The 26,964-nt window shown below is 46.4% G+C and overlaps 7 protein-coding genes across 7 annotated transcripts; 4 read left to right on the top strand and 3 right to left on the bottom strand.

The window, feature by feature from the left end:
• Positions 1-2,762: 2,762 nt before the first annotated feature.
• Positions 2,763-3,681, top strand: FOXG_17237 (uncharacterized protein; the record flags this gene model as incomplete). Its single annotated transcript, XM_018397255.1, has 4 exons — positions 2,763-2,953; positions 3,007-3,013; positions 3,318-3,383; positions 3,430-3,681. 4 exons carry the CDS (start codon positions 2,763-2,765, stop codon positions 3,679-3,681), a joined length of 516 nt encoding a protein of 171 aa, XP_018258173.1.
• A 308-nt stretch (positions 3,682-3,989) lies between these two features.
• Positions 3,990-5,722, top strand: FOXG_17236 (NADH dehydrogenase; the record flags this gene model as incomplete). Its single annotated transcript, XM_018397254.1, has 2 exons — positions 3,990-4,960; positions 5,044-5,722. The coding sequence occupies 2 exons, from the start codon at positions 3,990-3,992 to the stop codon at positions 5,720-5,722; spliced, it is 1,650 nt and encodes a 549-aa protein (XP_018258172.1).
• A 2,062-nt stretch (positions 5,723-7,784) lies between these two features.
• FOXG_17235 (uncharacterized protein) lies at positions 7,785-8,060 on the top strand (the record flags this gene model as incomplete). The annotated part of the gene is made up of 1 exon (XM_018397253.1): positions 7,785-8,060. One exon carries the CDS (start codon positions 7,785-7,787, stop codon positions 8,058-8,060), a length of 276 nt encoding a protein of 91 aa, XP_018258171.1.
• A 762-nt stretch (positions 8,061-8,822) lies between these two features.
• Positions 8,823-9,548, bottom strand: FOXG_22755 (uncharacterized protein; the record flags this gene model as incomplete). Its single annotated transcript, XM_018403170.1, has 1 exon — positions 8,823-9,548. One exon carries the CDS (start codon positions 9,546-9,548, stop codon positions 8,823-8,825), a length of 726 nt encoding a protein of 241 aa, XP_018258170.1.
• A 1,374-nt stretch (positions 9,549-10,922) lies between these two features.
• Positions 10,923-11,265, bottom strand: FOXG_22754 (uncharacterized protein; the record flags this gene model as incomplete). The annotated part of the gene is made up of 3 exons (XM_018403169.1): positions 10,923-10,991; positions 11,052-11,164; positions 11,217-11,265. 3 exons carry the CDS (start codon positions 11,263-11,265, stop codon positions 10,923-10,925), a joined length of 231 nt encoding a protein of 76 aa, XP_018258169.1.
• A 1,058-nt stretch (positions 11,266-12,323) lies between these two features.
• Positions 12,324-13,320, bottom strand: FOXG_17234 (oxidoreductase; the record flags this gene model as incomplete). The annotated part of the gene is made up of 3 exons (XM_018397252.1): positions 12,324-12,765; positions 12,827-13,236; positions 13,279-13,320. The coding sequence occupies 3 exons, from the start codon at positions 13,318-13,320 to the stop codon at positions 12,324-12,326; spliced, it is 894 nt and encodes a 297-aa protein (XP_018258168.1).
• Positions 13,321-14,775: 1,455 nt separating this feature from the next.
• FOXG_17233 (uncharacterized protein) lies at positions 14,776-17,108 on the top strand. Its single transcript, XM_018397251.1, has 3 exons — positions 14,776-15,509; positions 15,588-16,092; positions 16,156-17,108. Exons 1-3 carry the CDS (start codon positions 15,047-15,049, stop codon positions 16,844-16,846), a joined length of 1,659 nt encoding a protein of 552 aa, XP_018258167.1. The 5' UTR covers positions 14,776-15,046; the 3' UTR covers positions 16,847-17,108.
• Positions 17,109-26,964: the final 9,856 nt, after the last annotated feature.

Raw genomic sequence — 26,964 nt, 5'->3', positions numbered from 1 at the left:
TCAAACAGAGAGATAGAGACTTCTCTACCTTCTATGCCGAGTTTCAGAGCCTGAGCCTTGATAGCGTAACTTTTACTAATTACTATATAAAAAGTTAACCTAATTCCCTTTATAGAACCCTGCCTTTACCGTGTATTTATCTTAGAACTTTATATATAAACTTCTTATCTCTATACTTATATAGTTTAAGACTATAATTAGGCTAGTTTATATATTACTAATTTAGGAGTAACTCCCCCTTGATAATAATAACCCTTTTAGATATATTAAAGAGCCACTTTTTATATATAATTAAGTTACCTATAAAGGCAGTAAGAAAGGCTACCTAATCTAATTAAAGGTAATAACCTTCTCTTAGGCCTCTTTTTAGGTCCTTAAGACCTAATAGCTTAAAATTAACTTAGTTTAAATTAATTAAACTAATATAATGCCTTTAATTTATATAACTAATTAATTAGATCAGGCTATAATTAAAGATAGCTATCCTAATAAGGTTAGATTTATACCTTAATAAGAAGTTCTTCCTAATAGTAGCTACTATTATATAAATCTCTTTAAGTTCTTCTTTACTAGCTATATTTAGGGCAGGCCTAATAGCTAGATTAAGGTTATAGCTAGTTATATAGTAGGTATAATTATATAGCTATAGGCTATTTTATATAGTAGGTATTAAGGCGGTATAGCTATTATGCTGTTAGTAAGAAGGGTTAGAAGGGAAAGCCGGGTTAGGAAACTTACGTTAGAAGTATAATAGATAAACTAGGCATAGTATTTCTTTAGGTAGGATAAAGGAAGAAGGGTAACCTAACTGCTAAGAGGTAATAGGCCTGCAGCTAGTATTAATACTACCTGGCTAAGGCAGTATTTATGCCATTAAGGCAAATAAACCTTATATAATTTTAAACTCTATAATAATAGCCTACTATAGGGGTCTTACTATTTAAGCCTTTATAGAAAAGTTAAAAAGATTAATAGCCTTATATAAGGCTAATAGTAAGGAAAAAAAAAAAAAAAAGTCTTAATTATATCCTTTATAAGGTATTACTTAATTAATTTCCTTATTTATTATCCTTAGTTTTAAGAGTTATTTTAGTTATTATTTTATTACCAATTAAGGTAATATAACTTAAAGTTACTTCCTTTTTATTAATATATAGCTTTCTCTTATTTATATTTATATTATTATTTATTAATCTTAAATACTATAGTAATATATATAATTAAGTTATTAGGTTTATTAGCTAAATATAATTTATTTTTAATATCCTCCTTTAAGCTTTAATAATAAAATTCTCTAAGAGATTTATTATCTTATTAGGTCTTTATAGTAAGCTATTAGAACTTGGCTAAATATATAATATATAACTTATATTACTTAAGTATAAGTAGTTCTATAGTAGCCTAGTATTTTTTATTAATTACTTAAAAGTTATCTTTAAGTACTTATTTATAGTTTTCTTAATTTCTAAAGATATATTAGGTATCTTATACCTAGAGGTTCTCTTTAATTTCTAGGTAATCCCTTATAATAGGTTTAAATTAATCTTTAATATCTCCTTAGATTAGAGGTATAATAAATAGTAGTTTCTTTATAGTAGTATTTAGTTTATTTGGGAAATAAGTAAAAATATCCTTTTATTTAGGTAAGGGATAAGATTATATTAGCTATCTATCCTTTAAAAGGGTTTAATTTAGGGCAGCTTAAGTGCCTCTCTAAGGTCTCTCCCTTGCAGCTTATTAGTATTAGTATTATGCTAGTATAGTATTCTGCTACTTATTAACTTACATCTATAAATTATAAATAGTATTATATAGCTGCTAGACTTTAGCTATAAGTTTAGCTATACTAGGGGGTGCTTTAGTCTAAAGAGGTGCTAGTCTAGTATTAGTAGTACTAGATATTCTAATAGTATAATATTACTTAGTTATTTTAATATAGTATATTTTAAATAAGAGCTATTAATATATATAAATATAGTTTTAAATAGGGAAACTAATTTATGTTAGGTTTATATTTATAAAGTATATAAAGCATTAATACTAAGTAGGTTAATTATTATATCCCTTAATAATTAAGTAATATATATTTAACTTATTAATTTAAAGAAGTCTTATTACTAGCTAGTAAGCTAAGTCTATCTAGTCTTAAATAAATATATATATATATTAGATAGGTAATAATAGTAATTAGTAAGGTTATTATAGGATTAGTAGTAATTATATTAGATTAATACTAATTATGTTAGATTATTTATAATTATAGAGTCTTAGTACTAATCTGTTTTTATAGGTTATATAATAATTAGTGGAAAATATAGGGTATATATAATGAAGCTGCTAGGATTATAATACCAGTCTGTTTTCTAGGATATAGATAGTATTAGCTAAGTATAGATTAACAGCCTAACTAGATTACATTTTATTAATAAATAGTCCTTTAAATTAAGATCTTTATAATTCTTTATATATTAGAAAAGACCTTATATTACTTATATTATATATTACTTGCTCTATGTTTAATATTACTTATATAATATTTAAACGGCTATGCACTGTATTATATGGTTTTCGATATTACTTGCACTGAATGTTATAAAAGTACTATGCAAGCAATATGATATTAAATACGATATCGTCATTATCTTATTCATGGCCACACTATTTCCTTCACTGGCTGCCGAGACGGTGAGTGTCAGACCTTGTTCAGGCTGCAGCGGGCGTTTAATGTATCCTCTCAGGTCAAGTTCGCCAATAAGAAAGCCATGCCCTTCCTCGTGTTCAACACCCTCCACAGAGCAATGACCACCCTCAGTCAAATAGACCACAGTATCGAGATTTACCTCAATCAGCTCAACGACATGAAGATCTTCCCTAATAGAAAGACGGTCAAAATTAGTGGCAGAACGGTATCTAAGAAGGTTACCGATACCTTCTACGCTGCTAAAGCAGACAGGTACGTCAGCTTCAATCGGTTAAATACATGGTGCTTATAGCCGTAGTTACCAGAACCTATGTATGCATTAGCTACATAGGACCTACTCTCGGAGGTAGCTGTGGCTGGCTCCAGGGTCACTATAGAATCATTGCGGATCAGATCCTCACCATAAACGTCACCAATAGGTCTTTCAAGATAATCGACTAGAAGTTTAACGTCTTCTAGGCCATAAATGGAGCTGGTTACAACTTTAGCATTGTGACTTTAGTTACTGCCAAGGTCTACAACATAAAGCACTGCAACTAGGCAATTAAAGCCTTTATCTTCAGTGGTGATCAAGTCGGGGAGGTTTACCAAGCTGCTAACAAGCATCCTCTTTCAGAAGCAGCCTGTCAGTGTAATTAATTGGTCATACTGGCTCAACAACGCCAATGCTAATCCCAATAACGTGAGTATCCAGAACGAATAAACATAACCGTTTCTAACAGACTAAGCCCATCATTCTCTTCTATATCATCCAAAAAGGAGTCAAGACCATCGATCCCGCCTTCACGAACCTCTTCCACGATATTAGACCTCTCTTTATTAAGCCCACCGCCAGAGACTATAACGACATGCCTGGATGGACTAGCATTAGTCTCAGGTCACCACCTTGCCAGAAGGACAGATATGTCAACCCCCCGATTCCTGCTCTACCTTCAGTCTTACAATGTGCCAGCCATAGAGAAGGCGTTCAAGCTCTTTAGACCGGTTGCATAAGGTCTGGAACCTATTAAAGGAGTAGTCTAGCCCAACGCGACCAGCCTTCTCAACAAGCTGTACTAATTAGTAAGGCCGATACTGATACTGATTAATTAATTAGCTTGTAAGGAAATTCCAAGACATAATGTAGGAGTGCATAGGTTCAGGCCCGGGTTTGGTCCATATGACGTCAGTGTAGGTTCATACTGTCGAAAGTCTTCCAGGCCTTCTCGACTCCCTCCATTTTTCTTCTCTTAATTACCTTCAACGAATATCAAACATTACAGTTTAATTAATCAGATCCACAGATGATATGGCGTCTTCGAGGTTGATCAGGAGCTTCTGGCAGAGCTTGACCCGCCCTCGTTCTCGATTTCTCATTTGCCGAGACGTTGCTGTTGCCTCTTCTACCTCTCTATCAACAGCCGCTAGGCCTGCAAATACTCCACGGCACACTCAAGGAACAACCGACAACTCCGAAATAAAGGCAACAGCATACAAAGAAGGGCGCAAAAAGCGTGAGAGGGTCGTCGTCCTGGGGTCCGGCTGGGCTGGCTACGCGCTGGTCCGCAATCTTGACCCCGCCAAGTACGAGCGCATCATCATCTCGCCCCGCTCCTACTTTGTTTTCACTCCGCTATTGGCATCCACTTCAGTCGGCACTCTCGAATTCCGCTCCATCCTCGAGCCCGTTCGCCGCCTGCAGCCGGATCGCTTCCACCAAGGCTGGGCCGATGATGTCGACTTTACCAACAGGACCATCCGTGTCGAGACGAACCCAGATGCTGACGAGATCAACTCTCGCACACTTCCACCCGCCACTCAATCATCGCCGCACAATGATGGCAGAGACAGTGGCTCCTCAGCCGTGTCCGTTATTCAAACCCCTTCCTCCGGCTCCGTCAAGGAGACTCTCACCAAGGGTAAGGGTGAGATGATCACGGTCCCCTATGACAAACTCATCTTCGCCGTCGGGGCCTACTCCCAGACCTTTGGCATTCCCGGTGTTCGTGAGCATGCAAACTTCCTCCGCGACGTCGGCGACGCCCGCTCCATCCGCCTTCGCATCCTACAGTGCTTTGAGCGCGCGGAACTCCCTTCCACGACCGACGAGCAGTGCCGCAAGCTGCTCCATTTTGCCGTCGTCGGCGGCGGTCCCACGGGCATAGAGTTTGCCGCTGAGCTTCACGACCTCATCCACGATGACCTCGCTCGCATCTACCCTGACCTCATGCCATTTGTTCGCATCACCGTCTACGACATTGCACCTAAGATTCTGCCCATGTTCGATAAGAAGCTATCCTCCTACACCATCGACACCTTCCGCCGCCAGGCATCCATATAAAGACTCAGCATCACCTCCAGAGAATCCGTCCGGATGAGGATGGCAAGGGTGGCCTCAAGATCAAGATCCAAGAGTACGACGATGAGGTTGGCGCCGGGATTGTTGTTTGGAGTACGGGTCTGATGCAGAATCCTCTAGTTGCCAGGCTTGTCGAACAGGATATCCGCACCCCCGTCACCCCAGAGGAACAGCAGCTGTGTAAGCAGCAGACCTGGCACATTGTCAAGGCCGAGAAGAGCGGCGGTCTTGTCGTCGATGATCACCTCCGTGTCCGCGTCTTCACTGGGTCTGCCCAAGCCATCGACTCCAAGAGCGGCCACAGTGCCCCCAGCGATATCCTCCCCGAAGTCTACGCCATAGGCGACTGCGCCGTCATGGAGCGCGAGGCGCTCCCCGCCACCGCACAGGTCGCCTCACAGCAGGCCAAATACCTGGCTAAGGCCCTGAATAAGTATGGCTCTTGCAAAGCCGTTGGTAACAAATCAAAGCCCTTCGTTTTCCTCAATCTCGGCACAATCGCCTACATTGGCAGCTGGCGTGCCATAGCCCAAAGTTCGTCCGAAGGCCTGACGGGTAGGCTCGCCTGGGTCCTATGGAGGGGCGCTTATATTACTCGAAGCATGAGCATAAGAAACAAGATCATGGTTCTGGTTCACTGGATTATGACTTGGCTTTTTGGCCGCGATATTTCGAGATTCTGAGGGGTTCGCGTAAAAAATCAGAACAGGAAGGGGCTGGGGAGAGCGTGGGAGCTCGAATCTTGGACGACTGGGCAGGCCAGTTGCCCTCGGCGAATACAAAAGTAGGGAGCTAACCTTGTTTAACCAATCTACGGAAGATTTGGCGTGCCACGTACTTGTTTCGGCAACCATCCTCGGAAGTGGCCAGGCCGTTGTGTTAGAAGATGAGCTGTGCAATATGTATGTCTTCTAATGCAGTACACCGTTCGTGTTCAGTATCATACATGTTACCCTTTTATGGGAGAATACTACGAGGAACATTCGCGAGTCGAACCACATCGGTCATGTTATGAGTTATCGGCCTGCAGGCTACCTCATAGGTGCCATCATTGGCCTCATTGCCCGTCAAATTCTTGTCTTCTGCTCGAGAGTAGTCATTTTCAGAGGACACTGCCTCCAAAATCGGAGGCCTGAATCTTTATTTTCGGAGACTCGCGAGCAAAACCCGCAGGCCAAAGGAGGATCAGTATTTGCTAATGAAGTTGTTGCTCGCAATTGAGGCCCATCCGAGTAAATGTCAGGGTAAAACGAGAAACAAAAAACAAAGGGAAATCTCGAGAGTGTAAAGTACATTAGACTTTTATTAACTCTTTGAGCATAACTATTTCTGGGCATAAAATAACAAGGCAACCCTACCTTTGGCCATCACCCACCATCCATTGCCTCACTTTCAGAATAAACACATCACCAAATTCAATCATTTCTCAACAAAAAAGTCCAATCAGTTGGGTTGGGGCTGGAATCTACTCGTTATGCCTTCTTGTTCCTTTTGTGCAGCTATAATTGACCTTTCTTGTGATTTAGGTGCGTCACGATCGGTACTCTTTCCGGCGCCTTCTCAGCCTCATAATGAGCGTAGGCAATCGCTGGGATCTGTGTAAACCTCTCGTTAGGGTCATAATCCACGGTCTTTCTGCCGGTAGGCTTCTGGACCTCTATTTGTTTCTTTAAGAAGTCTATTTTGTAAGCTCGGACTGCTATCATGTTATTTAGGTGAGCGATCTGCTTGCCGTTTTGCTTGACAGCGCTCACTACATGTCAACTCAATTAATTAATATTTCAAATTAAAATTTTATATGTATTCTAGTTATATATCTTACTGTAGATACTTAAAGAGGAAATAGTTAACTAATTCTTCTTTCTAGCTGCAGTTATATATCTGTATCTCTGCTGCGCCTATCTTATATAAATATCTATTAACCTATACTATTCCTATTTATAGTTAGACTAAGATGTCAGATATATATCTCTTTAGGGCGTTATATAGTATATATATATCTATATTCCCAGGCAGCGCCTTATCAAACTGCTTTAAATAGCTGCTAACGCTTTTAGGCGCACTATATGCTGCCAATATTATACTAGTAGTATTTTTAGTTAGGCCGATTAGGCCTAATATAGCGGTTTTATTGCTTTATATCTACTATCTATGCCTTTTTGTAATTCTGCCTTTACTTTTACTCCTAGCGTAAAAGACTCGTTTGTAGGTGATACCTAGCGCATTTAATGGTGTTGACACCTTTTTCTAGATATCTTGTATGTCTGTAGATCTCCCGAATAGTGCCTTATCCTGACTGCTGTTATGGTTTTGCAATTGCTTAGCGCCAATCGGTTTCTTATTACAATAACCACATCTTAATGTCAGAGCCATCAGGCATGCACCTGAGGAATACTACTATCGCTCCCAACTCGGCCGTATATGTGTTCTGCTCGTCTCTCTTCAGTAAAGGGATAGTGCGGCGCTGGCTTATGGATTACGTTACCACATTAGCCGTTTTGTGGCTGACCTGAACGACCTGCTTAGCCAACTCCATCTCACGGAAGCTTCGTCGCGCACTCAATTGGCTCTTCCATCTCCTAGGACTGGTGGGAGCAGTGCCCAGACGCTCGCGGCCGCATGAGTCACTTTATTTTTGTCCACTAGTCCTTCATCCTCACCGCTGACCCTTACTGGACTGCAGCCCAGGCAAAGAAAGTATCAGCACTATTCGATCCGATCGGCGTCTATGACCTTGCAGACAACATGACACTCGCCATGCCGCCCTTTGTTATAAGCATGTTTACAGATTCCCTCACTGAGGCCGATTTTGAACGGGTTCTCGCCCAGAACAGGAAGATTAGTGGCAGGAACGCCGCGACGCTTGTTATCGACCACGCGTTCCCCTTATTGGTCATTGCAAGCGAGGTCAGTGTCAATGCGGCACCTGGTATTGCATGGGCGGCAATGCAAATAAATACCTGGTGGTCAGAGTTACACTCTCACGAAGGCGGAGAAGGGGAGCCACTTTATGATCTGTGAGAACCCTAAGAGGTTCAATAGCATTGTCAAACACTTCATCACATCTTGAAGTGTTCTACGTTAGACTCCATTGATGGGATGCCTATATCTACTCAAGCATTCAAGTCGGAAACAAGCCTGTTCCAGGTCACGAAAATAAAAGTTGGACACTTAAGGCTCTAACTGGTCGGAAAGCGGGAACGGCACCGTTCCCGACCAAATACTTGAGTAGATACCGACAGGCGGTGCAGCTATACCCGTGTAGTGCTGGGAGCTCATCGCGGCTTACGTAAAAGGGGCCATAAGGAACGAAATTGGCAACGGGATGTGGGATGTTCGCGGGCTGTGTATTCACAAGAGAAGGGGTAAATCCATATTAAGGTAGTGGCTGATGACTGGTCAGGACTGTAAACTGGTAGACATTCAAAGGGTGAAGAGCACACGATCTGATTCAATCGCTTCTCTGAGTAAATGAGACAACCGAAATGTGATACTGAGAAGAGATGACACTCACTTGACGATTTGGCTTGCCCAGGCTCTCTTGGTATTTGGCGTGAGTCTGAACAAATGAGGCGGAGGCGGGCCACCGGCGTGCTATTTCGAAAATCGCTAACGTCATACTTTGTATTTAATGCTTTCAATATCTCACGGTCCCTACTGTGGAATGAGAGGCATCGTCTGTAACATAAACGGAGGCGAATGATAGAAAAAAGTTTATCCTGGACACAAAGGGCATATAGGATATCTTATTGTAATTAAAGTAAACAACAGGATGCAGCCATTTCAGGGCCGCGGTGGAACTTGACTGATGAATTCTCCCGCCTTAATAGCACATTCACGGGCCTCTGCTCTGAAGTCCATGATCCAGCCGACCATCAAGACATCATGAGGTACCCTATGCTCCACGAACAACTCGACGAGAGAGTCGTCTTTTACCAGCGCCTGGAAGTCTTCCGCAAGTTTCTCATGCTCTTGAAATAGGACCTCCCGATCGCCTGTCACAACCAGTACAGGCGACGGAACAATAAAAGGGTGCTTTATTGGGGACACGTAAGGTCTGATGGCTTCTGATATCTCTAGGTTACGGAGAAATCGCTTTGCCCCCCATGCTGGAAAGCATCCGGGAATATACTCCGTTTTGTAGTTCGAGCTGTGATTCCATATACCGGCATTGATGGCTGCAGGGACATCACACCAGGGTGACCAAAGCAAGCTACATTTGGGTGCGGGAAGAAGTACTTTGTTGTCGAACTCGACGATATAGCGGAGTAGGGCCAGGGCGAGGTGACCTCCTGAACTGTCACCGCTGACGACAATACGTGATGCTGGAATCCGTAGAGTGTGAATAAGATAAGAGTATGCCGAGACCGCATCTTGAAGTTGGGCCGGAAAGCGTCGGTTCGGGCGACCGGCTAGACGGTACTGAGGACAAAGCAAGTAGTCGGCAGGCGTGTGGTCAAGTAGAGTTCCAGCAAGGTATTGGCAGGATGCAGTCCGCCCATCTCCCATGATATATGACCCGCCATGCAGGTGTAATATAACATGTCGAGCTTCAGGGAGTGGGGCGTCGGATGAATAGGGGTCGGGATACCAAGTGCTTCCAATCGTCTCTGGTTCAACTTCTTGATCCAGCAGGACACCAGTATATAAGGGTGGATTCGCGGGATCGATTAAGACAAACCGTTGTAATTCTCTGCGCGGTTTCAGAGAGAGCGGCCACTCTATATGTAGAATTGTATAGTTGCGTAATAAAGCCTTGAGCAATGAGTTTGCCAGTGCTTGCTGATAAGACCAGCTTTGGTCCTGGCGGAGTCTAGGGTAAGCATAGGCGATAGCCAAGTATGGTAGATGCAAAAAAGAAGGACTAATCATGATGGGGATATTTAAGGCTGTAAATGCTAACATGCCCATAGCAATGAGAAAACTGGTAAGAAGTAAATTACGATAACCAACCGACCTTTAAGTCGAAATATATTCTAGGTGTAGAGCATATCAACTAGAAAATTCATCACTACGGCGTCATCCTCGTCAATGTGCCAAGATTCAAATTGTGCAAAGAGTAGGTGGGGCGGCGAAGCAATTATTGCGGGTTGGTATAGTGCAACGCCAAGTACAGTATCTGAGCAACAGAAATAATAAATGTTTTGGATAGAAGTCGATCATTGTGCATCGATTATAAAAGCGTAGCACAAATCCTTAGTTGTATTATTTTAGAACGTTCATAAGTTTGCTATATATTCCCTTATTGTATCAATTAGTAATATAAGAAGTATCTTATACTATAACCTTAATCCTAAGACCTCTATAAATCTGTATTTAGATTAGTGGAAAACAAATACTGATGCACTGCTGTTGATAACGAAAAAGTTGATTATGTACCTTGATAGAAAGTCACGAGGGCATCCGAGAAGTAGCCCCAGGGAGTTGATGAGCTGTTTCATGATCTAGGTAGATTTTCTCGGATGATGTGCTGCGGAGTGTAATGATTTTCTGTACCAATTTGACGTCATAATGAACATCAAATATGGTACGGTTTGTTGCTCTCAATACACTCTGGATCTATCGGCACACTTGGAAGGCAAGGAGGTTGAAGATCGGTCCTCTAATGGACGCGTATAGATGCATCACAGCGAAAACCAAATTGCCATTCTCAAGAAAATACCTCAATTCAGATAACTACTGCAGCCACCTTAAACCTCATATTCGAGGATAGATATGGAGTCATGGTTGGTCCACAATCATTCTCGGCCGGACACCGCGTTAGGGGCATCCAGAGACCTCCACGGAGTTCATTGAAGGCTAGAACTACATTCTTGTATTCCTACATTCCTATCCCCTAGAGATGCCGGTTATCTACTTACTTCCTCCAACTTCTTAATGCCTTTACTCGGATAGACCGAGAATGTTGGCCTCGTACACTGTAGTTACCTTGCCAGTGTTCGAATTCTGAATCTAAACTTGCGCGTCAGTGTTGCCTATCTAACGTCATTGGTTATTGCTTGCTTCTATTACCTCGTACCGAGGAGAATCAGGGCTGGCTTGGACATTGCGATCGGCTTGAATGCCAGGCTCCGTCAACACGTCAGTAATAACACCAACAGTCTCAGAGGTTTGCGAGTCAGGACCTTAATTAATCATTTTTAAACTAAATACAATGGTGCAAGGAGCGTCTCTTACCACCAACTGGCTTGTAGCGAACTGACTGGCCAGTCTTATATTTAGCCATGAGATTTGAAATTGCCGTTGTTTGCTTGATTCAATAGTCCGAACTCCTTGGTACTATCGCTTGTGATCACTGCAGCCAAAAGGGAATATCTTTTATAGCCATCGCCCCTCGGGCCTGAATCCATTCATGGCATTTGACAAAGCCTATTACGGCAAAATGATGCAATAGTTGGGAATACAATGTCTATCCTCTTTCAATAATTCATGATTTGACAGTAAACGGCATTAGTATATGTGTGTAATCAACGTTGGCATTACTCTTGTGTGTCGTCACATTTCCCCCCCGCAGTCGTCATCTGTCAGACAACTGGCTCCACAGGGATCATTAATAGTACCAGTCAGCCAATGAATTAATGAAAAGAAATCAAACAGTCACGTGTTCGGAAACAGTTGTTTAAGCTATGCTGTCAGGACTGGAGCCAAGTACGGGCCGTGTTTCACATCCAGTCGCACGAACCGAGTGGTGGTATGCGACACCAGTGTTGTACGGAGTACATAGGAGGGAGAATGCTACCACAGGCCACAGGAACATGACTGCCTCTTGACGCCATTAATGTCACAGTGACAGTAATATTTTGATAGGTAATCTTTTTCGTTGCTTTACCCTCCAACGGGGCAAGCTCCGGCTCCGGTCGCCAGGATCTAGAATAGGAGTCGGCTTTCGTGATCGATCGGGGGTTCCTCTGTTAGCTTGGGCCCCTGTCACATTCCAACGGTGTCACAGAATGCTCTCTATCGGATGATTTGCCTTTGGAGTCTCGTCTCTCACTTGCCGAGAAATCTTGCGGCGCTGTTTGTAGCGCCACATTTAGATGGTAGCCCATTGATTTATCGGCCTTGGTTTGAGTTTTTGGAGAAGCATCTTGACAACAGGCAAATGAAAACCTGAGGCAGACCTTGTACTTGTCAGCGCTGAATGCCAACGGTGAGTCGAGATATACAAAACACCAGGTAACGCGAGTGGATGTTCTAATGGCTCATAACTTTTCGTAAGCGGTAATCTCTGTGATTCCTAGAAGCTTGAGAATTCATATTCCTACCCGTCCAGCACTATATAGATTAACCATTGACAACGATGCCCCCATTGGGATGCAGGGTCTGCCCACTCATAAATACACTCTCCTTAGATGCGAGGAATACATAACTTGTCGCAATTTCACTCGGCTGTCCCACTCTATCCATCGGCGTCCAATTCCCCAACCCGTGACCCTGTTGACTCTGCTCGCTCACGCCTGTGGCCACAAGTGGCGTCCACACCGGCCCGGCAGCAACTGCGTTAACGCGAATACCTTTCTTAACCAGCTGGTTGGAGAGTGCACGAGTGAAGGCAACCACGGCGCCCTTGCTCGTCGCATAGTCGAGTCGGCTGGGGACGCCGATATAGGAGTCCACGGACGCACTATTGATAATCACGCCGCCCTTAGACAAATGTGGCAGCACGTACTTGGTAAGATAGAAGTATAAGTCCAAATTGACGCGGAAAGTGGACGCCCACTGCTCCCTGTTGCCACAACGTTTATTATAAATATGCCCCTCTGAATGACTAGTTAATGGATACTCACTCGGAAATGTCACAAATATCTCCTTGCTCCTGCCTAGTAGCAGCATTGTTAACCAAGATATCGATCCCGCCGAGCGCTTCTATAGCCCGCTTTGCGACATCCTTGCAGTTAATCGATAGGGACAGGTCGCTGGGGATAAGGATGACCTGCCCGCCGTTCTTCTCTACCTGGGTCTTGGTGTGCTGTGCGTCCTCTTCCTCGGGCGGGAGGTAGACAATGGCCACGGTGGCGCCCTCCATAGCGAACAGGATAGCTACGGCACGGCCGATGCCGGAGTCTCCTCCGGTAATAAGAGCCTTCTTCCCCGCGAGCTTACCCGATGGCGTGTACACAATGTCTTCGCCTTCGGATGGTAGATAAACCTTCTGCGGCTTCGGCTCCAGGTCTCGCTCAAGGCCGGTGTTGGCCGGCTGTTAGGTGTCCTTGCTTAGGTCCATACTAGGATAGATGACTTTGTGGAGGGTATCTTTGGCAGTCTCTTTGGCAGAGTCCATGGTTGCGTTTGCAGTGCTATTTCTCGGCGTTTATCCTCCCAAATATTGTCTTAGTTAGAAGATGGCACGGCGCTTGAGTTGCCTTCTATTCCGCGAAATATGGCATCTTATAAGTCTTGGGGAAACTTGCCTGTCCTTAATGCAAGAGCTCGATGGTCGTTTTCCCCGCAGCAAAAAGATAGTCACTCAGCGTCATAAGCACTCCGACCCCGCTTTCTTTCAATGTCTATCTGATTTTCTCGACTAACAGGTATACTGCACAGGCAGCGTAGGGTATGAGATAGACGTACTCCTCGTTCATTGACATCAGATTCGCATAATGGGACGTCATTGCTGAGCCGTCATTGCTGAGCCGTCATTGCTGAGCCGTCATTGCTGAGCCGTCATTGCTGAGCATCAAGCAAGCAGCGCAGCATCAACTTAATTTGCCTCAGTGTTATGATAATACTGTATCTGCTGCAAGGTTTATTAAGCGGCAATAGCGTGCCTATCTGAATATGGTAATGGTCGGGCGAAAATCAGTGCTAAAAGAGGTATAGCCTAATGGCGTGGCTGTAACTGGATTGAATCCTTGCAAATGACCGACGGAGCCTTTCCACATTTGGTGAGGTAGAATGGCCATCTATGAGCAGAAAATAGACTTTGCCCATTGGGAGCGGGATACTCAAACGCTCATCGTCGAAACCGGGGGCGATCAATATCCCTCTGTTAACTTATGCGGCCATCATTGACCAAACTGCCAATGGTTTCAGAGTCCGGCAGTTAGTTATCACCCCATATCTTTGAGTCTTGAGGCTCTTAGACACCAATAAGGCTGCGAAGGTGGGGGGTTGGAGGGCGGTTTATAATCTGCGCAGGCATGTGATTGTGCTTGGACGATTTAGGACACACCGAATGGGTTTTGCAACGAGGCACTGCAGAGAGGATTTCCAGACCCATCGCCACACCGGAAGATGCCGAATAGGGGCACAGATGAGTGTCCAGACCAGAAGCATCTTCTCCGTTGGCCTCATCTCCCACGTACCATTATGAACGCATAATCGTATGAGCGAAAATATGAAAACCCTTCTTCACCTATCTCAAAGTGTGGATCTGCATGGCCTCAATCCAAAATGCGGGGGAATTGGAGGGCACCTTCAACTCAACGGCTATCATTAGTGCCAAGCTATTTGCTATTCGAACCCATGACATTACATAAACTCTGTCTTGGAGCCATGGCGGGCGTCGGACGTCTGCTACGCGGCAGTTGATGCTTGTGCGTTTCTTGCTGTCATCTGTTTTAACCGATGGTCATCGTAAGTTGCAGGCTCGTGTCACCGACATTAGAAGTCTGATTTTTGCATGTTGAAATCCGGCTGGTACGAACCCTCGTGCTTCAAGAGTCTGCTTACCCCTCCACCTGCTCTTCTGGCCTTGGCCCTCGGCTACTCTTCCCCTCGCAACCTCTGACGACACTGTCACTGTCTTTCATCATCATTATCATCATCATCATTATCACCATCACCATCACCATGTTCATCCCTGCGCCGCCGCCTCCGCCCACACAACTTGCACGATCCCTTGTCTACAAGCTCCCCACCATGAATCTTCTGTAGCGACTCGCTCATTGCATCCAAACCGCTGCCTCGCCTCCAAAAAGAGCCCGAGCACAACCTGGACCTGGGACCTGGAAACCCCCTCCAGTTGTACTCTGTAGCTGTCAAGCTGCTCAGTCAGCACCCGGCGCATGCCGCCAAGCAACACCAAACCGTGTCACAACTGCCGTCGTCGACGCCTGCGCTGCGACCGCTCATGGCCGACATGCCACAAATGCGCGGTCTCGGGGCAGGAGTGCCTCGGGTATGGCAAGGTCTTCGTCTGGACTCAAGGCATTGACTCGCAGGGCAAGGTCAACCCGCCGCCCAGCCGGAGACTACCCGACGATGCGGATGCCGCTCCCGGTTCGGCTTCTACCCACAGCGTCCCGCCCCCGGGCCACCAAACGGGCCAAGGTCATTCTCATGGCCGTCCTCAACCCCAGCCTCAGCCCGATTATAGCGACCAGCAGCAGCCACAGCAGCAACACCCGCAGGATGACGAAACCCCAACGTCCTCGAGCGACACCTACATACCCTGGCCTTCTCCTGGGGCACTCACTGACCCCTTGTTCCAGGACCTCGATCGTACCTCACGATACTATCTAGCGCATTGTTAGTCCTTGGCTCCAGCGTGGCGCTTTTGCCCTTTCCCTTATATTGGTCAACAACGATGCTAATGCATGTTTTCAGTTTCTGAAAGGGTCTGCAAAGACCTCGTGGTCCGAGACACGCCAGAAAGTAACCCGTTCCGCGAGCTAATACCCTTAACGCGGAAGTACCCGCTTCTCCTGCAGATTCTTGTTGCGACTTCAGCTATCCATTGGTCCAACATCTTCCACCGCGTTTGCAAGATCCCAGCTAGCTTCACTAATCCGGCTGGTTATCTCTCTCTGCTACGCTCACGGGATCTCGTGACACGACAAGCCCTCATCGATGCCCTGACAGCTAAGCAAAAAGCCATGAGCCATCTTCGCGAGGTGCTCGACACCCTTGGCCCGACGGGTAGCGAGGTGGCTCTGGCCGCTATGCACTTTTTTATCAAGTTTGACTTGATTGATCTAGACAAGTCGGACAACCAGAGCTGGAGGGCGCATCTTGAGGGTGCCACAAGTATCATGGCGCTGCTCAACCCGGATAGCAATACCGATGCATCTAGTAGGATGCTGCGGGACCGTGTCATTACTGACAGCTTCATGTAAGTCCCGGGTCGCCGGATCAAGTGTACCCACCACAGCATACTAATCTTACCTTGTTATAGTTACAACATTTTGGGCTCCACGTTGACGTCCGGGGCGCTCGCTGCCCGTGTTGCACAACAAGCTATCCAGTTCCTACCCGTTATGAAGCGGGTGGAATTAACAAGCTATTTGTCATGCCCACCCGATATTCTCAATATCATTTTGTCTGCATCTGAGCTATCCCATGAAGTACCTTGGACAGATCAGGCGCTGGGAGCGGCAGGTAAGGCAATTGCCCTAATAGACCAGGCACTTGCTGTTGATATTCCGGCATGGGCAGACTATTTGCGACAACACAGTCTTATGGAAGATCTTGACAGTCGAGTGCACCTGGCCGCAGCACACAGATCAGCAGCATGTCAGTACATTCTTCAGGCGCTACCTCTAGTGCGCTCAATGAGATCTATCGATACAGATCTGTTGCTGGACGACGTCCTGAGCCATTTAGCAGCTATCGACGAGAACGACCCATACTTTAAGGCTTCATCGTGGCCGACGTTCATTGCAGGGGCAGAGACGCGAGATCCTGAGAAGCGCACGTGGACCTTGACACGACTGTTGTCGATCTGGGAAATTTGCCCATGGGGGTATCTGTTCACGGCAATAGAAATGCTCAAGGCAATTTGGGCGATGCAAGACACACGTGGCTCAGAGAAAGTCAACTGGCTGCACGACCTGCGTGGAATGGGATTTGAGAACTTGATTGTTTGATTAACACTATGGCATTTGTGATTTTTAGAGTGTTTCTGGGTCCAGCCCATACGTTGTTACGGTGCTGGTCATGGTGTATTTTAGCCTCTGAAGCGAGCGAAAAGGCCAAGGTTTTGTGCTCCAGGCGTTCTCCATCCCAGGATTCAATACGACTACAGTAAGGCGAGGCCCGAAGCACCGAATAGTTAGCTAGTACTTTAGACGGAACGCATTTATTTTAGCCAGCTAATTATAGTGTAATGTGAGAAGAGAGGCGTTGCAGCGTTAAACTGAATATTTAGCACGCAACCACCGAGTGCATGCCGGTTCTAGCCTCGAGTCCAATCTCACGATGGCTTCACCGATACTACTAAGCTAGGCATGGGACTTGTCCGTGGCCCAACCATTTGCGCTGCACATGAGCCACGCTTATTTAGCCTGGAAGCCTTGGACTTGACTTAGCCATGCTCGACACGGCTGGCCGTAGCACCGTCCTTTTCTCTCCAACTCCCCGTCATGCAGAGAGTCTCGATCGCGAATGCTTGCCTGCAGCACTGCAGCTCTGATTTGTCTGTCTGCCTGTCATCCCAAGGACCCCTAGCGAGAGAAGGGAGGGGAAGAGGACCCTTGAGGGGTGACTAGTCAGTCCCACCACCCCGAGAAAATATTATGCAGCTTGTGCTGGCCTGCAGCTTGTCAAAAGTGAAGATAAAGCGTTTGGGTAGACGGAAAGGCTGGGTCTCTTCGTAACGTTGCGGACTTTCAAGCATATTGTGTGTAGCTGCTTGAATTTAGCTTCTGCGGAAATTAAGACTATTGGGGCGAGGATCTTGGCATCATGATGGTCTTTCGGCTGGAGGTTCATCCCCCTCTCGTCGTGAACCCAATTCGTAATACAACCATCGACGGCTGAGGTCTTCCGACCCGCTGTTGGCTAAACGAACCTGAGACAACAAAATCTTGGCCGGATCCATTCTTGGGGTTAGCACATCATTAAGAAATCCAAGGTCACGTCACCAATAGCATTACGATTGGCTGCGTGCCGGACGGCACATCGTCTCCAGGTTCATCCCTGGGTTTGCATGACAACCATGATGCATCTTCGGCTGAGAACCATGCCCAAACAAATCGAAATCAAACTAGAGAGTTGGGAGAGTGAACTGCATCTAATGGTTCGTAGGATGATGGCTTTTGAGGCGTATCGCGCCATGACAGCGCTTTGCTGCGGATAGCCCTATGTGCTCCAATTGAAACATTGGTTCATTGACTATTGCAGTTGGTACTTAAATCCAAACTTGCAGGTCCCAGGCTAACCTCTAAAGCATCAACAACCTACATCAAATCTTCAGACGAAACATACCACATGGTCCAAACATGGACTCCATCTCACAAGTTTGATGATACCGCCCGGTCTGTCATTGTCAGAGTCAGAACGAAGCAAAATCCAACCCAAGGACAAGACCCCTACGCTAAAAAGCTCTCCAATATGCCCCTTGGAAAGGCTCCTTTCTCTTCTGGTACAAGAACAACTTGCTTTACTATCAGACTACGCAAGTGGATGTTGGTTTCCACAAAGAGGATCAGATCTCCGTCATTTGTGCCGGGCGTTCTCGGGTAGTGAGGTCACTTCTCGGAGACTGTCGACTTGGATACCTGAACGAATCAAAGGGCAAGATAACCATTCATGGGCATCGCGATGAACACTGGAGGGAGAAAGCAGTGACAGCTCGGCCTCTGCCAACAGTCATTCTCGATGAAAAGCAAGAGAGGCCGCTGATCGAGGACAGTCGGAATTTCCTCGACCCTGAAACCAAAGCCTGGTACTCCTAGCATTCAATCTCCTACAGACAAGGGCACCTCTTGTATGGGCCCCCTGGAACCGGGAAATCTAGTTTCAGCTTGTCTATTGCCGGTGGATTTGATATGGATATCTACGTTGTCAGTATTCCTGGTGCAAACGATCAAATACTGAAGGGCCTAGGTGTTATTCGCAGGCGATTCTTATTGACTTCTCATACTAGATTTGGAAAGAGAGAGAGGTTGCGGGATGGAGCGTCGAGATCCATCAGTTATGCCTCAGCCCGACTGCGTTACGTGTATGTAACCCCGACATCACCGTATACCCTACTGTACCAATTACCACTGGTAATGGCACCCAATAACGGCGTCTCCTTCGACTCAAAGAAGACCGAAGCCATGCACTTCTCTTGCAGCAAACTCAGGACCGCTCCAGCAGTACGTCACAGAGATACCGAGAAACATCCCGAGCCAGCCCTAAGCTGGCAGGTCATCTGGCTTGATAGCAGACTATCGTTCTGAACCTATATAGAGAAGTGGGCAGCGAAAGCGCAAGCCGTGGCCTACCATCTGCGAGGACTCACCAACACGAAACATGGCCTGCTGCTGGCTGCCATATAAAGTGCCGTCAGGGCATGTGTTAAGCCTGTGCTATTCTATGGCGCTGAGGCCTGGTACCCGGGCATAACTAGACTGCAATAGAATTAACCTACTAAAGACTTATTATTAAGTAACTAGCATCTTATACAGAGAATAACTAAAGCTATAAACTAATCTATAAGAGCTATACTTCCTGTTTAGAAGATAATACTTATTACTACTTTTTACCAAGAAAGTAGGATACTGCTAGTTATATAACTCCTTAAAGTATAGTAACTTTAATTCTCTGTGTGGCTTAAATTGCTAGATAAGGCTTATTATTTAGCAAGTTAAATGCGCCTGCCTAGCTAACTTGCTTATTATAACCTTATTAAATAAAGATATTAAGTATAGATAGAAAGTAGCTTCTAAATATATCTTTAATATATAGATAAGCTCTTTGCGCTATATATGCAACTAAAACTTATCTAGCAACGCCTCTATTAAGAGCTTTTGCCTCTGCTTTAGATAGTATTAAAAGATAAATTAGCCGATATCTTTTCCTATTAGGTTAAGTTACTTAACCCCCTTACCTTAGTTATATACTTAGATAGCTCTCTGTCCTTAGAAGGGGCTACTAGCTATAGCTTTACTATTTATTAGGATAAGGTCTTAATATTTATTATATTAGGTTGCCTTAGACCTATTAAGGTTTTTATTACTAAAGCTACTAAGGCGTTAAATGGCCTAAAGGCTGCCCTAAACCTATAAGAATTAGTAATATAGAATATTTATATATGCCTAGATAACCTGGCAGCTGCTATATACTTATAAGATATACCCTCTAACTTCTCTTAAGATGTCTTTCTTAAGTTCTAGGCTCTGGCAATATTATATAGCACTATCTAGGCTTATTAGGTACTAGGATATTCTAATATCCCTAATAGTAAATAGGCTAATAAGCTAGCAAAAGTAGTATTATTACTTCCTAAGCCTAAAGTATTATAACCTTAGTAATTATATTATATATACTCTATAAAAACTTTATATAAGGCATTAACTATAAGAGACCTACCTAACTTATATTAACTAACTAATACTTTTATTATATTAAAATAATAGATATTAGAATAATATATATTAAAAATACTATATACTAAGAATAATTTATCCCTAGGACTTATTATTCCTTATATAATTACTTTAATATATAGAATATATTTATTAGTACTTTTATAAAACTTAACTTACTAGTTATTAATAAAGCATCTTTATATTAATAAGCCTAATATATATTACTTAATTATTAAGAGATATAATACTTTATATTACTTAGTATTATGCCATATATTATCTATTGTCACAGCTCGACCAGACTGGCCTACCCTAGACCACTAACAAGTTCCTGAACGTAGCTCCTCGAGCTACGTCTTGTTAATAGAGCCTGACCTGCCTGCAGTGCCTATCCGTAGCAATAGACCGTATTCTGCCTGAAGCGTTCCCCGTTCACCTGCCCTACCGAGCCCAGCCCGTGACACTACGTAGCTCCCACCAATTGGACGCCGAACGCAATGCCTGCCCACCCGACTCCCCCCGCTATCCCAGGAAGCCGCGCCGAATATGAGGCATGCTATGCAGAGGACCCCGATAAGTGGTACCAATACCTAAGCGACGCCTACGCCTGGATGAAAGAACAGGAATCCAACCAGGTCGCAGCCGATAGGAAGCTCGTAGAGCTCCAAGTCCAGGTCGAGACCCAGCAAGAGGAAATCCTGAACCTCCAGAACACCCTACAGGCGGTACAGATCGAGAAGTCCGCCGCCATGATGCAGAGGTCATGGGTAGAGGACCGGCTTGATAAGAAAGAAAAGGAACTAGAGGCGGCCCGGGATGAAGCCCGCCAAGCTATAGCCTCTAGACTACCTACTGTATCAGCCCTAACGCCCTCCGCTACGCCTGATCCCCTTGCTAAGACGCAAGCAGCTGAGATTGTGGGAGCGGCTCCGCCTCCTACTACCCGATCTACCGCCTCCGCCTACCTTTCAGAACGACTACCCGACCCTGAGAAGTTTGAAGCTACCCGCGCAGACTTACGCCGCTTCCGTGATGCCATTACAGAGAAACTAACCGTTAATGAAGACCGATACCCGACTGCAGTGAGCCGTATGGCTTATGTGAATAGCCGACTGAACAAGGAATCCTACAAGCTCATACAACCTTACATCTTTAAGGGAGCTTGCCGCCTTCCAGACTATCAGGATATCTTGGATATCCTACAGGGCGCCTATGGGGACCCGAACGAAGCCAGAACAGCACGACGGAAGCTAGATGTTATCAAACAGAGAGATAGAGACTTCTCTACCTTCTATGCCGAGTTTCAGAGCCTGAGCCTTGATAGCGGCCTTGAGGGAGATGCCCTGGCCCCTTTCCTCGAGAAGGCCGTATCGAAAGAGCTATCCGAGATGCTCCTGAATAACCCCCCTGCCGATTACAGCTATAATACATTAGTATCGCACTTCAAGGAACTGGATATACGCCTGCAAGAATACCGTGAGAAGAGCCGACCCTATATCCCTAAGAGGTCGAACCCTATACCTCGTGTAGGTCCTACACGCACACGGGCCGAGAGACAAGAGAGGAAGTCCCCCTCGCCCCGTAGGGGTCGAAGCCCCCCTGAGAATCCCCAGCTTGCCGGAGACCCCATGGACTTAAGCAATCAACGCCGCTATATCCGCCCGAACTACCGCAGAGAGAATAACCAGTGCTTCCGTTGCGGGTCGTCATCTCACTACCTCCGCGACTGCCCTGAACCCGACACCCGGCCTGCTAAATTCCGACACGCAGCTATTCCCCAGAGCCCTTACCGCTATAGCCGTCACTCCTCTCCAAGATCCCCGGCTCTAGACCGATCCGACTCCCGCAACTCACGAAGGCACAGCTATTCCCCAGAGCCCTTACCGCTATAGCCGTCACTCCTCTCCAAGATCCCCGGCTCTAGACCGATCCGACTCCCGCAACTCACGAAGGCACCAGGAAAACGGGGCGAGCCTGTCCTAAGTCGGCGGCAGGCTCCCGCCTCACTACCACCCGCACTGAAGATCAGACTATCTGCCGCCTCGGTCCATGGGATTCCAGTTGAAGAGGAAGGGAACCAACGTTCTAACTTAATGATTTTACCTGCTAACCTAATATCAACTGGAAAGGAACCAATACCTTCTTACGCTATGACAGATAGCGGAGCAGAAGGGAAAGGATTCATTGATGAAAGCTGGGCTAAGTCCCAGAACCTGCAATTCCGCCCCCTGAAGAGGCCTTTCGAAATAGAAGTATTCGATGGCCGCCCTGCCGAGAGTGGACAGATCACCCACTACGTCCGTGCCGGACTCCGTATCGCCGACCACTACCAGAAGAATATGTTATTCTACGTCACCCGGCTAGCCAGCTATCCTATAGTCTTAGGAATGCCCTGGTTAAAGCAACACGATCCACAGGTAGGCTTCGCAGCCCACACCTTTACCTTTAATAGTCTATACTGTCAGAAGTTCTGTAATACACCAGCCAAGCCCACAAAAATCAAAGCCCTACAGACCGTCCCAAAGAAATTCCTCCGCCAGCTAGAACAGAACATTCCCCAAAGCCTGAGGAGGAAGGATATCCTTCCTATATCCCTACAAGCTGTCAGACTATATAGCCGGAGAACCCGCTGTCGCTTCTTCGCTGTCACCCTGGAACAGATAGACAGAGCATTACAGAATAAGAGTGAGGATCTGAGACTGCCCGAGGAACTACGAGAGTTCCAGGACGTATTTTCGCCTAAAGAAGCAGAGAAGCTACCTCCGCACCGAGCCGGAGATCACCACATTGAACTGATACCCGGAGGGAAGCTGCCCTTCGGCCCGCTATATGGAATGTCCCGAGAAGAGTTGACAGCTCTACGAGAGTGGCTCGATGAGAACCTGCGCAAAGGATTCATCCGACCTAGCTCTTCACCCGTCGCCTCCCCAGTGCTGTTTGTCAAGAAGCCAGGCGGCGGGCTACGATTCTGCGTGGACTACAGGGCCCTGAATAATATCACCGTAAAGGACCGCTACCCGTTACCCCTGATCAAGGAATCCCTGAACAACCTGTCCGGCATGAAGTACTTCTCCCGCATAGATATTGTATCCGCTTTTAACAACCTCCGGATCGAGAAGGGCCAAGAATACCTCACGGCCTTCCGGACCCGTTTCGGATTATATGAGTCCCTGGTCATGCCCTTCGGCCTGACAGGAGCCCCTGCAACGTTTCAACGTTATATTAACGACGCTCTGCGAGAGCACCTGGATATATTCTGTACAGCTTACTTAGACGACATCCTGATTTACAGCCGGACCCGGGAGGAGCACATAGAGCACCTCAAGTTGGTGCTCCAGAGGCTGAGATCCGCTGGGCTCTTCGCAAACCCATCGAAGTGCGAATTCCTAGTGAAAGGGACGAAATTCCTGGGCCTGATCGTGGGCCAGGAAGGCATCAGAATGGACCCCGCGAAGGTTGAGACTGTTAAGAACTGGAAAACACCGACCTGCCTGACAGATGTACAAGCCTTCATTGGCTTCGGGAACTTCTATAGGAGGTTCATCCGTGACTTCTCAAAGCTCACAGCACCCCTGAATAGACTGACAAAAAAGGATGTACCCTTTATATGGGACGATACTTGCGAGAAGGCCTTTGTAAGGTTAAAGGAAGCCTTTATAACGGCACCAATTCTACGCCCGTTTGACTGGACCAAGGACGTGATCCTTGAGACCGATGCCTCTGATTATGTCTCAGCAGGCGTACTCTCACAGTATGATAACGAAGGAAGGTTACACCCGGTGGCGTTCTTCTCAAAGAAGCACACTGCTACAGAGTGTAACTACGAGATCTACGACAAGGAACTGATGGCTATTATCCGCTGTTTTGAAGAATGGAGACCTGAACTGGAGGGAGCACCCTCACCTATCAGAGTTATTACAGACCACAAGAACCTCGAGTACTTCACGACCACGAAGTTGCTGAATAGGAGGCAGGCTAGGTGGTCTGAATTCTTGTCCCGCTTTAATTTCCAGATCACCTATAGACCAGGGAAGCAAGGAGTTAAGCCCGATGCCCTGACCAGGAGGTCAGAGGACCTCCCTAAAGAGGGGGATGAGCGCCTGGCGCACCAGAGCCAAGTAGTCCTGAAGAAGGAGAATTGGCAACTTCCACCGTTAAAGGTCCAGAGAGCCCGCATCCGACAACCGCACCGACAAGGTTCAATACCAATAGAGGAACCCATCCTTTCCTTAGAGCTACCAGAAGACATTAGCCGCCTGTTAGACCAAGCCTATAAGACCGATGAAGATCTACAGTCGATACTGCAAGCCCTAGAAGAAGGAGCCCCACGCCACCCGAAGATCACACTTGCCGAATGCAAAGTAATACAAGACCGACTGCTATACCGAGACCGCGTTTATATTCCGAATTACGACCCCCTGAAGACCGCACTCCTGAAGGCTAGCCACGAACACCCTATAGCTGGTCACCCAGGCCGCGCCCGTACTTATGATCTACTCTCCCGCGATTACTACTGGCCTGGAATGCTGTCATATGTTGAACGATGGGTTAAGAACTGTCATACCTGCCGAAGAGCCAATCCTGCCCGAGAGGCAAGGCAAGGAGTCCTAAAGCCCCTACCGGTACCTGAACGAGCCTGGCAACACATATCAATGGATTTTATCACCTACCTGCCGCCCAGCGAAGGACACGACGCCATATTGATTATAGCCTGCCGCCTCACGAAGATGAGACATATTATCGCCTGTAAAGGGACCTGTGATGCAGAAGACACCGCCCGTTATTACCTGAAAGAGGTGTGGAAGCTACATGGCCTCCCACATACAATTATATCAGACCGGGGACCCCAATTTGTGGCTGAGTTCTGGAAGAAGCTTACCCAGCAGCTATCAATCAACTCGCTGCTATCAACCGCCTATCACCCCGAGACCGATGGACAGACAGAACGCTTAAATGCGATATTGGAACAGTACCTGAGAGCCTATGTATCTTACTTACAAGATGACTGGAGCCGATGGCTCCCTCTGGCCGAGTTCGCTGCGAACTCCCTGAAGTCTGAGACGACCGGTATGTCCCCGTTCTTCGCGAATTACGGATTCAACCCGCGGATGGGCTTCGAGCCTACAATTACAGTCAAAGGAACACCTGCCACAAGAGACGCTGAGAAGTTCGCGCAAAAAATGAATGAGATACTGGAATACCTACGCTCCGAGAGTATAGCCGCGCAAGCCCGCTACGAAACCCAAGCGAACCGTCACCGACGACCTGCCAGACAATATCGTGAAGGAGATCACGTTTGGTTAGACGCCCGAAACATCAAGACATTGAGACCGCAGAAGAAGCTAGACTGGAAGAACATCGGCCCGCTTAAGATCACGAAGGTTATCTCCCCGTACGCCTACCGACTGGAACTGCCTGCCAGTATGAAGATACACCCGGTATTTCACACAAACCTGCTTAAGCCCGCCGCTACCGACCCGCTGCCGGGCCAGAATCCAGACCCGCCGCCGCCTGTCGAAGCTGAAGGAGTAGAGGAGTGGGAAGTCGAAGATATCGTAGATTCCCGCTGGGACAGACGCGGCCGCGGAGGCCGTCCTAGACTGAAGTATACCGTGAAATGGGCTGGATACGCAGACCCAACAGAAGTCCCCGCAGACTATGTGGAGAACGCCGCCGAGGTTGTGGCTAACTTCCACAGGAGATATCCCGATAAACCTGGACCACAGTGACCTATCTCGACAGAGCTCGATGCTAAGAGAGGGGGGTACTGTCACAGCTCGACCAGACTGGCCTACCCTAGACCACTAACAAGGTAGATCCGGATCACGTGGCGATACGTTATCGCAGAGACTTTGTTTACCGACCAGATAGTTCCTGAACGTAGCTCCTCGAGCTACGTCTTGTTAATAGAGCCTGACCTGCCTGCAGTGCCTATCCGTAGCAATAGACCGTATTCTGCCTGAAGCGTTCCCCGTTCACCTGCCCTACCGAGCCCAGCCCGTGACAGTACTATAGCTATTGCCGTGGGTCGAATGCTGGGCATGTCACGTTATCCCATGATGAAAAATACGGAGCTAGTGACATGTCAGGATCATGTGACTAGAGACCTGGCTCGGCAGGACTTGCATTGGGAAAGCGGGGCAGCTCGCTGAAATTTACTGTATCTCTCCTATTACCGATCAAACTCCACGCCATACTTGCACAAATATAGTATGACTGGAACCTGGCCTCATCTATTTCGATCTATTGTTCTATCCATCTGCCAGTCACTTCCCAGTAATGATGGGTAGTGAACAAGACACTGCGTCGCGCGTACATGAGCATACCTCATCACGATGTCCTTGTCGTCCTATGCAACGTCGGACTCACCAGAAATCTCGGAACGGATGTCGTAATTGTAAGCGTCGTAGAGTCAAGGTACGTTGTGTTTTATACTCAAATATATCTTTTTTTCAACCATGTCGTTCTCGTTCTTCTTCATCTTGGCTGAGTTGATAATTTTAACGCTATTGCCAGTGCGATGAGGGAAAACCGAGCTGTAGCAATTGTATCCGCTTTTCGTTGCCCTGTGACTTCAGTGTCGATCAAATTGCCTCGAACGACACCGTCCCAGAAGATGCTAGTGCCCCACCTGTCGTCACCCCAACCCTCGCTCGAAGACGTGGTCGGCCTCTCAAGATTGAGAAGTG

The sequence above is a fragment of the Fusarium oxysporum genome, chromosome 10 (genome assembly GCF_000149955.1).
Source record: "Fusarium oxysporum f. sp. lycopersici 4287 chromosome 10, whole genome shotgun sequence".
Taxonomy (NCBI): Eukaryota; Fungi; Ascomycota; class Sordariomycetes; order Hypocreales; family Nectriaceae; genus Fusarium; species Fusarium oxysporum.
This window is presented reverse-complemented; position numbering and strand designations above follow the sequence as displayed.